At 45.2% G+C, this 10404-nt stretch overlaps 1 protein-coding gene across 1 annotated transcript in view; it reads right to left on the reverse strand.

Moving 5' to 3' along the window:
* Positions 1-9788, reverse strand: part of fzd4 (frizzled class receptor 4) — an 11103-nt gene extending 1315 nt beyond the window's left edge. The window contains exons 1-6 of the mRNA XM_071925114.2: positions 9440-9788; positions 5710-5847; positions 5019-5408; positions 4261-4406; positions 3146-3393; positions 1-2798 (exon numbers count right to left, since the gene is read on the reverse strand). The exon at positions 1-2798 is cut by the window's left edge and continues 1315 nt beyond it. Coding sequence (XP_071781215.1) covers positions 2380-2798; positions 3146-3393; positions 4261-4406; positions 5019-5408; positions 5710-5847; positions 9440-9730 — 1632 coding nt within the window. The 5' untranslated portion in view covers positions 9731-9788 and the 3' untranslated portion in view covers positions 1-2379. The remainder of the gene's footprint in view (positions 2799-3145; positions 3394-4260; positions 4407-5018; positions 5409-5709; positions 5848-9439) is intronic.
* Positions 9789-10404: the final 616 nt, after the last annotated feature.

The raw sequence follows: 10404 nt of genomic DNA on the forward strand, positions 1-10404 counted from the left end.
AGCCAGTGAGACAGCCATAAAGACTGACAGGCAGACAAATATAAACATGCAGGCAGAACAGGACAGACAGGCACACAGACAGACAAAGACGCAGATGGACTAAAAAACAGAATATTATGTACTAAGGAGGCTCCCTAGTAGGCTGCCTCTGTCAATTGGTAATTACTCTTTTTCCTTGTCTGCAGTATCTATGAAGTCCTATACGTTTTGTCCTGCACCTAGTGTGTAAACACCAGTTAACCAGGTCAAGTTCATTGTACACTGGTTGTACTTGGCAAGTTAAAGTGATCCTTATTCTGAACAAAGACAGACAGACTGAGAGACACAAGCAGACAGACAGACAATCAGAAAAGCAGATAGAAGACCAGCATATAGACAGACAGGCGGACAAATGTAGACAGACATGTCCTCTAATATTCTGTTGTGTGTTTGCGTTTCTGTCTTATGATAATTGTGACAAAATGTCATAACAGAGCTGGTGGATCAGATTTGTGTTAAACATCACAAACTCTCTCTATTTCTATGTGTGTATACCTGCATATGTGCATGTGCACATGCATGTGTGTGTGCGTGTGTGTCAATGCTCTGTTGCATAATGTGTCTTTTGGGAACTGATTGTCCAATAACCTCTAATTCCCTAAACTGCCTCTGGTCCCATGTTTGGAAAAGAGGGCAGAGGGAATAATTAGATTTCCTGGATTTCATGGTAACATGTACAGGGTTTTCAGAAGACCGCATACACCAGTGGAGGTCAGCTGTGCTGCTCACAGATTACTGAGGTAAAAGACAAAGGCCTACATTTCCCAGATGCCTTAACTGTCTCCACATTTAAGGGTCTAAAAGGCACAGCTGGGGTATTCCCAGGGTTCTTTGTGGTAGGATGACTTCATAGCTACCATAGACTTGTGATAGGACTAGTAACCAAGGACTGAATCTCACATTGTGTTTCTCTATCTGCCCTTGCCTTCACAAGAGATGTAGGAACGGTGATTGTGCAGTGGCTGTTTTTACCCATTTGAAACATAAACCACATTAGTGATATTTCTCTCTAAGCAGGTTTCATATTCGTATGTCTGAATCACACCCAGAGCCTCAGACAGACTAAGTTTGGACACTGCCATTTTTAGTAGCAGCCATATTAGCTCTGTGATCCTGGTCCACTGACACTGCTAACTGCGCTGCTTCTACATCAGCTGACTTTCAGAATCCCATTTAGCCCTGGTGAAGTGTCAGCAGTATGTCGCCCATAAGGAAAACTGACCGAACTCTCTGTGAAGGCACATCAATGTCCAATCCTTTGTTATTAGTCCCAGCACTAGTGTCCCTGGTGAGGCACTCATGATAAGCACAGACACTCCACCTCCTGTATATACTTAGAGTGCATTACTACAGCTTAGAGCTGGTTTCCCAAAACGGTCTGAGCAATAAAATCACCTGTTCTATTGTAGGTCTATTCAGTATAATGTACAAAAATTGTATAAAAAGCTCTTTTAAATGTAAACACATTTCAGGCTGTAATTCCAATTCTTTGCACACATTTTTCACATTTTCATTACTTTTGGTCTTGTATTTCATTTTCTTTTAATCTTCCAGCGGGGAAGATATTGATAAACACGGGGAGATATTGATCAAGGAGGCCCAAATGAGACAAAGATGACCTTAGTAGTCAGATGCTTTTGGGAAACCTCAGCCTACATCTGTATGTCATCTGCACCGGGACTCTCCAGTGTAAAATTCAAAACTTCAAAAGACTCTAAGGCGACACAATGTGGGTTAGTGTATCCAACAGGTTCAGTCCCTTCTGCTGCGGGTCTTGCTGGATGGAGGGAAGAGAGACAGAGAGGTAGATGCGGTGGTACATACGGCTTAGTGGTGTTGTTCATCTATCTTGCATATCTATCCTTTCTGCCTCCTCCGTCTCTCTTTCCCCTTCATTTCTTCCTTTCTCCATCTCTCTGGGCAATGCAAGTCTAACAGAGGTAGAGAGGCTAGTGTTGTTACTTATCTATGTATCTGTCCATCCTTTTTTCTGCCTCCTTTACCCCCACACTTCAGGACAATATCAGTCCCTGTTAGAGGCGTAGAGGCAGGTAGAGGTGGTGAGGCATGCTCTGGGACTCTCAGAGAGCTATTCTGATGGCACTGCAGCCAGCGGCTTCCATGAGAAACTACTGTCTTCCTATGTCACATTGTCCAGCTCCCTCTCATCCCTCTCTCCCCTCCTCTCCTCCTGACCGTTCTCTGTCTTCTTCATCTCTCTTTTGGCAATGTGAGTTCTTGTAAGCGGCAGAGAAGCAGGTAGAAGTCCAGGTAGAGCTGGGGCACTCTGTCTTTTTCCTGTCTGTTCTCTCTCCTCTCTCCCTCTCTCTCCACGTCTCCTCACACCACCGTCTCGTTGCCTTTCCCCGGTTTGATCCAGCCCTCGCCCGGCGCCCTCTTGCCCCCCCGGCTCGCCCTGCCATCCCTGAGTAGGCGGGCAGAGCAGCGCTGCCAGGTGTGGAGGGTCTTTGCTGACCAGATCCACATACCGGAGGTGATGCCCACCAGCAGCGACATGAAGATTCGAAGCATCTCTGATGCCACGTATGAGTCCCGGGCGCTGGCCCTGAAGTCCCCCCAGTGGGAGAGCTGATAGAGGTAGCAGCCGATGACAGTGGATGCTGGGACAGTGTAGAGAACAGAGAACACACCAATCTTCACCATCAGACGCTCCAGCTTGTCTGTCTTGGCGCCGTCCTTCTGCAGGTTGGAGCGGATCTTGAAGAGAGCCACCAGGCCGGCACAGATGAACAGGGTGCCTGGGGTGTAGAATAGAGTACAATTTAATAGTCATATAATGACTGTCATAAAATGGCGACATAATGGCGGTCATATAATTGCCAATATGGCCAGCAATTAGGTGTGCGTTGAATCTCAATAAAATTAAATGGTTGTGATGAGGAGAATGCAGGAAAGCAGCAGCCATATTTTTATGGCCCTTGTAGCACAGCCATTAGGAATTTGTTGATTCTGCCAACATATTAATTAAAAGCCCCAGTCTAGGATCTGAGTATATCAGTTATATGTATAAACACATCATTTCTTCACGGATATGGTCATATTCCATACAAATGAATACATGGTTGTATTATAGCGTAGTAATCACCTATGAGGAGGTATGTGGCCAGCGGTGCCACCACGAAGCCCGTCAGCGCCTCCTGCTGCTGGTTGCCAACGTAGCAGAGTCCAGTCAGGTCATCTGCGTCCACCAGTCTCATGATGAGGATGACGATGGTTTTAACGGCCGGGATGGCCCAGGCTGCTATGTGGAAGTAGGAGCTGTGCATTTCAATAGCCTCGTGGCCCCACTTCAGCCCAGCAGCCAAGAACCAGGTCAGCGTCAGGATCACCCACCTGGAGGAGAGACAGAGAGAGAGGGAAGGGTTAAATAACTGCTTGATTCATTTCATTTATCAGTAGTTAACAACGCTGAAGGCTCATGTGCTTATAGTCAAAACCCACCATGTGTCTTGAAGTACTGCTTGGCAATGTGTTATATACAAGCTTAATAATAGTTATCAAACATACTTCAACATATTTTAAGTCAAATTATCTTACTGAACTGGTAGTCATTTTGGCTGAAATTTGAAAGTTTCCTGGCAGCAAGATGCTGAACCAAACCCTAGGGCACTGTTAGAGAGTTGCCCTGTATGTCACTTCCTTTATAAAGCAAATCAGGTGGACACATGCAGTCTGCTGTTTTAATTGACTGATGGTGACACCAGACAACAATGAGTTACATAACAGATGGTTGTTTGATTGTGGTTTGAGCGTGGTCATATTTAAGGAGAGTGGGAAGTCCCTGAGCTTTTTATTGCTTTCTGCAAGACGGTAACAGTGAAGACAAACAGGAAGAAATAAAGGGGGCAAAGTGAAAGGGAAGAAACTGGGATGTGATAGCATAGCAGTTCCCCTCGGGGCTGGAATCACACTGCAACAGCAGTGCAGCGAGCACTTAAAAAGTGGGATTGTTTACAATGGCTGCATCTGTATGGGGAAATGGATCCATCTATTAAAAGGGGATATGAGACAGGATGGTAAGACACTGAAGAAAACAGGATGCAAGGCTCGTGTTCCAATTGTTCCACTGAAGTCCATTCATAACAGGTGACGACGAAAGTAAAACTAGGACAATGAGATGAGGGATTGGTAGGATAAATAGCGTGTGTGTGTGTGTGTGTGTGTGTGCGTGTGTGCGCACATGTATTTGTATGTACCAACCAGAGTGAGGAGGCCATGCCAAAGAAATAGAGCAGGAGGAAAACTATGGCACAGCCGGTGCTCTTTAACCCTTCTTGTACCAGGACTGGTACTGCTGCTTCTTCCAGGTCACAGGACACACGCTCCCTACCCAGAGTCAACCGTACCTGCAGGGAGGGAGAGAAAGTGGCGGAAGAGAGAGAAAGAGAGGGAAAAAAGATGTGGTAGAGAGAATTGAAGGAGGAAGACATGGAGGAGACAAAGGAAAAGATAAGCAGTGGATGATTAAAACCTCAGTAATAATAAATCTAGTGATAAATTATCTCATATGATGATTCAATAGCCGATTCAATATTGTGACTGACATGCAAGGTTGCTTTGGGCTGTTTAATTTACTAATAGACTATGGCACAAACTTAATGAAGAAGATTCCAATGAACTGGCAACCTTATTGTCACAAGGTGTGTTCTCTAACCATATGGATACCACCAGTTCTCAATAATTAATGAATTACAAACAATTTATTTTGATTTCACGTGATTTTATGGATCCCATTGTTCTACTATTGTCTACCATGTTGTTTCTGCTGTTATTTACATCCTGTTATCTGATCTATCTATTGTTTTCTTTTGTTTGTTGGTTGGTTTTGTCGTGATGTTTTCCTAAGCCCCTTGGGATATTTTTTTTTATTTCACCCTTTGTTAATCCATTCACTTCTACGCATTCTCACTGCACAGATAAACTAAACTGAACTATAAAATGCTGAACCTCCCACTCACCAGGTAGGCAACGCTGTATAGATTGCAGCACATGGAGAGGAAGATGATGGGCCTTTCTGGGTAGGAGAAACGCTGCGAATCCAGCAGAAAGGTCAGGACGGTCAGGGTGGTGGAGAGGAAGCACAGCACCGCCCACACGGCCATCCAGGCGTCCGTGAAGACCTTGGCGCCGCGCCGGTACAGCCCGCTGTCGTAGCCGCACTGCAGAGCGCAGCTGTGGCTGCGTCTCACCCAGGCGTACTGGTCGGGCGCCGACCCCAGGGCCTGGCACTCCTCCTCCTGGGGGGGCAGGGGGCGGGGGGGGTGGAAGGGTGCCTCCTCGTCCCCCGGACCTTCCATGCACATGTGGTTGTGGTCGTTCTGCGGCGGGAAGAGGCTGCAGTTGAGCACCTGGAGAGGAGACATGATGGGAATAGGCTTTATAACGGGTTGATTATGGTGCGCTGATTGTTTCTCAAGGCTGTGATATGCAGACATTTTGCAGTAGTTCACATTCATTTTGCCAACAACAGCGTTTTGTCATAATGCTTTGGTTCCTTATACCCTTCTACATTATCCACATTACATTTGGCCCTTTTACTAATCCTGATCCGAAGTAACATTGCCAAGCTCTATCACCTCCTGAAGTTAAATGTATATTTGCTAATGTATGCATGTTTTCTTGTGATGCTGTCAGATTCAGCTGACTCACCTCAGGCCATATGAAGCCAAACTCGTTGAGCACAGGGAGGCACTTCCGCTTGACGGACAGACACATGCTGCCACACGGCCCAATGGGGATTGGCACCTTGTCTGTGCACATCGGCACATAGACTGAGCACAGGAAGAACTGGGGGGGAAAGCAGAGAGAAGATTACATTTTTTACATGTTGTTGATATTATATTATCTTTTACAGAATTCTGCTTCATTTGATCGCATACAGTGAAGTGACAGGAAAGTTTTGAGAGAGAGGAGGGGATGCCGTGCGACAAAGGTCATGAACTGGAGTGAAACTGATGACGTGTGTTGTATTTCTACTAGAACCATTTTTCTAAGGGAAGAAAAAAGAGAAGAAAAAAACGTTCCAAGATATGGAGGAGTGAAATGAGGAGCGTGAAATGTGACAGTACAGTATAAGCAGGATTCCAGTACACACATTGACAGTGCAATAAGGGTGTAACAGTTAGTAATATTATTTTTCACATTCCAGTGAATCTCTGTATACTGCTTTGTAGCGTGTATGCATTGAGACCACTATGAAATCAGTCTAAAAGGGAGACATACACATCTCCACAGTGCATGAATGGTTTTCTTGTCAACCAAACCAATTTATCAAAGTTCATTGGCAACCCATTGCAGTTATTAAGACCTCTGTCTTTTCCACTCTCTCTCTGAGTAGTGCCCAAAACTTTTTAAAGTAAAGTAAAAGAAGCAAACTGTGGATCAAAAGGTGAATGTTGCATCACGCCGCTCTCTGTCAGTGCTGTAGGCAGGTAGGTACACTGTGACACCATCTTCCTATATATTTCAACAGGATTAAGGCTGGTAGATGGTTATACTTTATACGCCCACACGCGGATCCTCCGTCTACTTGCATATACTACCGACTGCACTGCTGCTCTCTTTGCCCTTACTTTCAATACATTGCATCATCCGTTCGAGCGGAGGGTCTATATTTTCACTTCTATTAAGAAACTCCGGAACGAACCAGAGTCGAGGCACCGCGGCCAACACTAGTCTGCTCCAAGGTTAGACATACAACCCTACGTCTTTAAAAACAATCTGCGGACTTTACAACACTGAGGGCATGTGCCATGTAATGCTCCATAATCCTCCCTAATCCAAAGCTCAGTTTTCTCTGTTCCATGGCAATGGTTTTGAAACAGATATGGAAGTGAGGTTTATAAAAATACTGGACATTTCAAAGTTGTATATGACAGTTTGAGGCTACTTTCCCTTCAGTGGTGTGAGTGAAGCAGTATAATACGCAAGCTCTGGTATTACAGCAGGCTGCAGATTAAAGGTGTTCCATGCCTTTACCCTGAAATATGTGTGTGTGAAATAGTCCATGGCATATGATATGAAAATACACAGCAGCAGAAAGTACACTTCACTACAAAAACATGCTCCGGCTGCAAGGTGTTACCTTGAAACTGAAAACATGACTTTTTCATTTCAAAAACACCAAAATATTTATTGGGCCATAATAAGAACATGATGTTTTGGTCTTGCGGCCTTCCTCCAGCGATAAAGAAATGCAAGCTTGAAATCAGCCCCTGAACCGAGCCCAAGTGAAGCATGTATTCAAGAAGGGTGTCAAGGTTGGGAAATAAATACAGGGAAACATTATACAACTCTGACTTTCTGTGAGGATTCAGTTGTAGATTCAGAGTAGACAGAGAGGGTGCATCAGTGCGTCTTATCCAGCCTGGGCTGTAAAAATAAGATTCAGGATGAATATAGTCGAAGAATTCAAGATGTGTGATTATTTGGCAAGGATCCTGAACACTTGTGACATTCAGGATGAATACAGTCACAAGTCTGAGTAACATCAGTGAGTTATTGTTTCGCTGCTGACACATCTACAGGCCAATACGGATTCCATATCAACAGATGACCATGAAGTAAATGATGTATCTAAACTTTGTTAAAGCAATGACACCAGGGGGAAAAAAACAAGTTTAGCTCACCCTCCCAATACTCTATCCACTTTGAGGAGAGTTACCTGAGAAAGTCTGGGATTTCAGAATCTGTTATCTGAGACCAAGGGAACTTTCTTTAAACTCCAATTTGCTATACTGTTCTCTGATCAGTATCTGGGTTGTAGCGAGGCTTTATCTCTGCAGCTGGAGCTGACTGGCTGATCTGGAGACAGTATTAGGTTTCTCGCTGGGAAAAAAAAAAGAATCTTTGTTTCAACACTGAATTGCAAAGTATTGCAATTGTCCTGAGTAATTTCCCTGAAATTTGGCTTTTGATTTGACTAAAATTACCCAATGTAGTCAGATGACATTTTAAACAAGTTGCTGTGTGTGTGTGTGTGTGTGTGTGTGCGTGTCTGCATGCATGTGAATGAATGCACAAAAGGACATAAAGGCAGAAACATATTATATTACATGCAATACAATTTCTGATATTTTTCACAGTGAATTGTGCATATCCTGCCGGTGACAGTAGTGTAACACATTCTGGGTGTTTTCCCCGACCGTTGGTAACCTGAGTGCTGTCTCTCACTTCACTGCTAAAAGCTTCTCTGGTTACTAGTCAGGAAGCCTCCCATTAGAGCAAATGTTTGGGGATATGGTTTCCCTTTTCTTCCTCTTCTTTGTGTGTGTGTGTGTGTGTGTGTGTGTGTGTGTGAGAGAGAGAGAGAGTGAGAGGTGAGCTAATCTAAGGGACGTTTTTTGAGCTGCTGGAGCAGGAAAGGTTGGCTTCACCCTGCAGTCACTCCTTGTTCTGTCCGTCTCTCTTTCTCTTGGGTGCACACACACACACACACACACACACACACACACACACACACACATACACACTAATGTCACTCAAAACACTGCATTAATCTAGCATTTGTCTGTAACAAAATGATTCATTATACACAACCATTTATTGATATCATATAATATCATTTCCCCATTCAATGACACTGGCATTGATAGCCTATTTACTATTTGACCTCCCATGTGTCACTAGTCATTTAAATGATAGACTAAAATAAAATCCCTGAGAAAAGGAGAAGATGGGGCCAATTTAATTTTTTCTTGCATGGTGCATGAGGCGAACAAGCAGCATTTGTTTAAGGACACTGAGGGCACCATTGTTAACTAGAAGACAGTACAGTATATGGCGCTGAAGACTGAACTGTAGCTGTGTTGGACATGGACGCAGACTGTCAATAGACAGAGGGGGCATTCTCATTAAAATTAGCATTACACCACGGCACAACAGGAAGAGACCTCTCCACTTATTTTAATTCTATGGGGATGAATCTATGGCCTCTTCATCATAAACTGGCAGCAGCAGCAGTCTTGGCCCATAGTAGTGAACTGAAGCTAGTAGCTGCTGTGTCATGTGCTCTGCCCCCCCCCCCCCCCCCCCCCCCACACACACACACACACAAGCAAATACAGTAGTGTCTCTCCCATGCCTTGTGAGTCTAGGATCACTGTCTCTAAATGTGTGTGTGTGTGTGTGTGTGTGTGTGTGTGTGTGCTTGTGTGGGTGCTGGTTGGGGGGTATTTAAAAGCAACACAGCTTCAATTTGCATTACATGATACATTAAAGTTTTGCTCTCAATATATTGAAGATTGACTATGTCATAGCCTACTTCTATTCTACTCTATGCCGATTCTGTTCTGTTCTATTCTTTGACTTATTCTAATTATATTCTACTCTGTTCTGTTGCACACAGCATGTAATATATCTCCTGGTCTAAGTCCAATACCTTCAGTTGACTGGAGCAGCCGTACTGTATCAGTGGCGTGAACGTGGTCAGCTGCAACTCGGCGTCCGACTGCAACACGTTGCCGACCAGATTGGGCATCTTGGTGACATTGTAACCGAGACCCTGGCACATGGAGATCCGGATCGGGTCGCAGGTCATTTCCTCCACCTCGTCCCCGAAAGCCTGCGCCACGCACAGCTGACCGACCAGCCCGGACAAGAGGAGCAGGGCAGCCCGCAGCACCCCCATCCTCCCGGGCACGGGCACCGCGACACCCCGAGTCCCACGCATCGCTGTCCGTTTGTCCCCTCAGCTGGAGAGGTCCGCAAAGTTACCCCCCACACCAAAAAAAAAGTCAGGTTACGATTATAAATAAACTGCCAAGCAATGGTCGTCCTGCAAGCAGTAGCGTGTGTTTTTATTCCAGCCGGAGTGGAGAGAGTTTAGTCCGCTGCAGAGTTTACGCGTTCCCGTGCGTTCAGGAGGCTATATCCCACTCCGAGCCATGCAACAGATTAAAGTATCCAAATGAGAACAGCAAAGAATCATTTCGAGATCTCAGAGTAATCGAGATAACGTGCGCCTCTGCAGCTGAAGACGTGCAGCGTTTGGAGACATCCCGTTGTTATTTCCCGTTAGTAGCTCCGTGTGGAGACGCGCAGCAGAGCGATGAGAGCGGCGGTCGGGTTTTGCGCCTACTGCCTACAAGCGTCCTGCACTAAACTTTATTGTGTCGGTGAAGAAAGACCGTTCTGCCTGTCCGGTGAAAAATCGACCAATCCATGCGCCGGAGTTGAGTTCCCAGACCAACCCCTGACCAGGAGGCGGGATCCGAGAGATAAATAGAAGAGCTTGCCTCCTCCTTTCTCCTTGCTGGGCTCTCCTCTCCTCTTTTCCTCTCCTCTTCTCTTCTCTTCTCCTGCAAAGAAAATCAGTGAGCATTCCCTAGCCAATTCTGACAATAT

This window comes from Centroberyx gerrardi, chromosome 6 (genome assembly GCF_048128805.1).
Source record: "Centroberyx gerrardi isolate f3 chromosome 6, fCenGer3.hap1.cur.20231027, whole genome shotgun sequence".
Lineage (NCBI taxonomy): Eukaryota > Metazoa > Chordata > Actinopteri > Beryciformes > Berycidae > Centroberyx > Centroberyx gerrardi.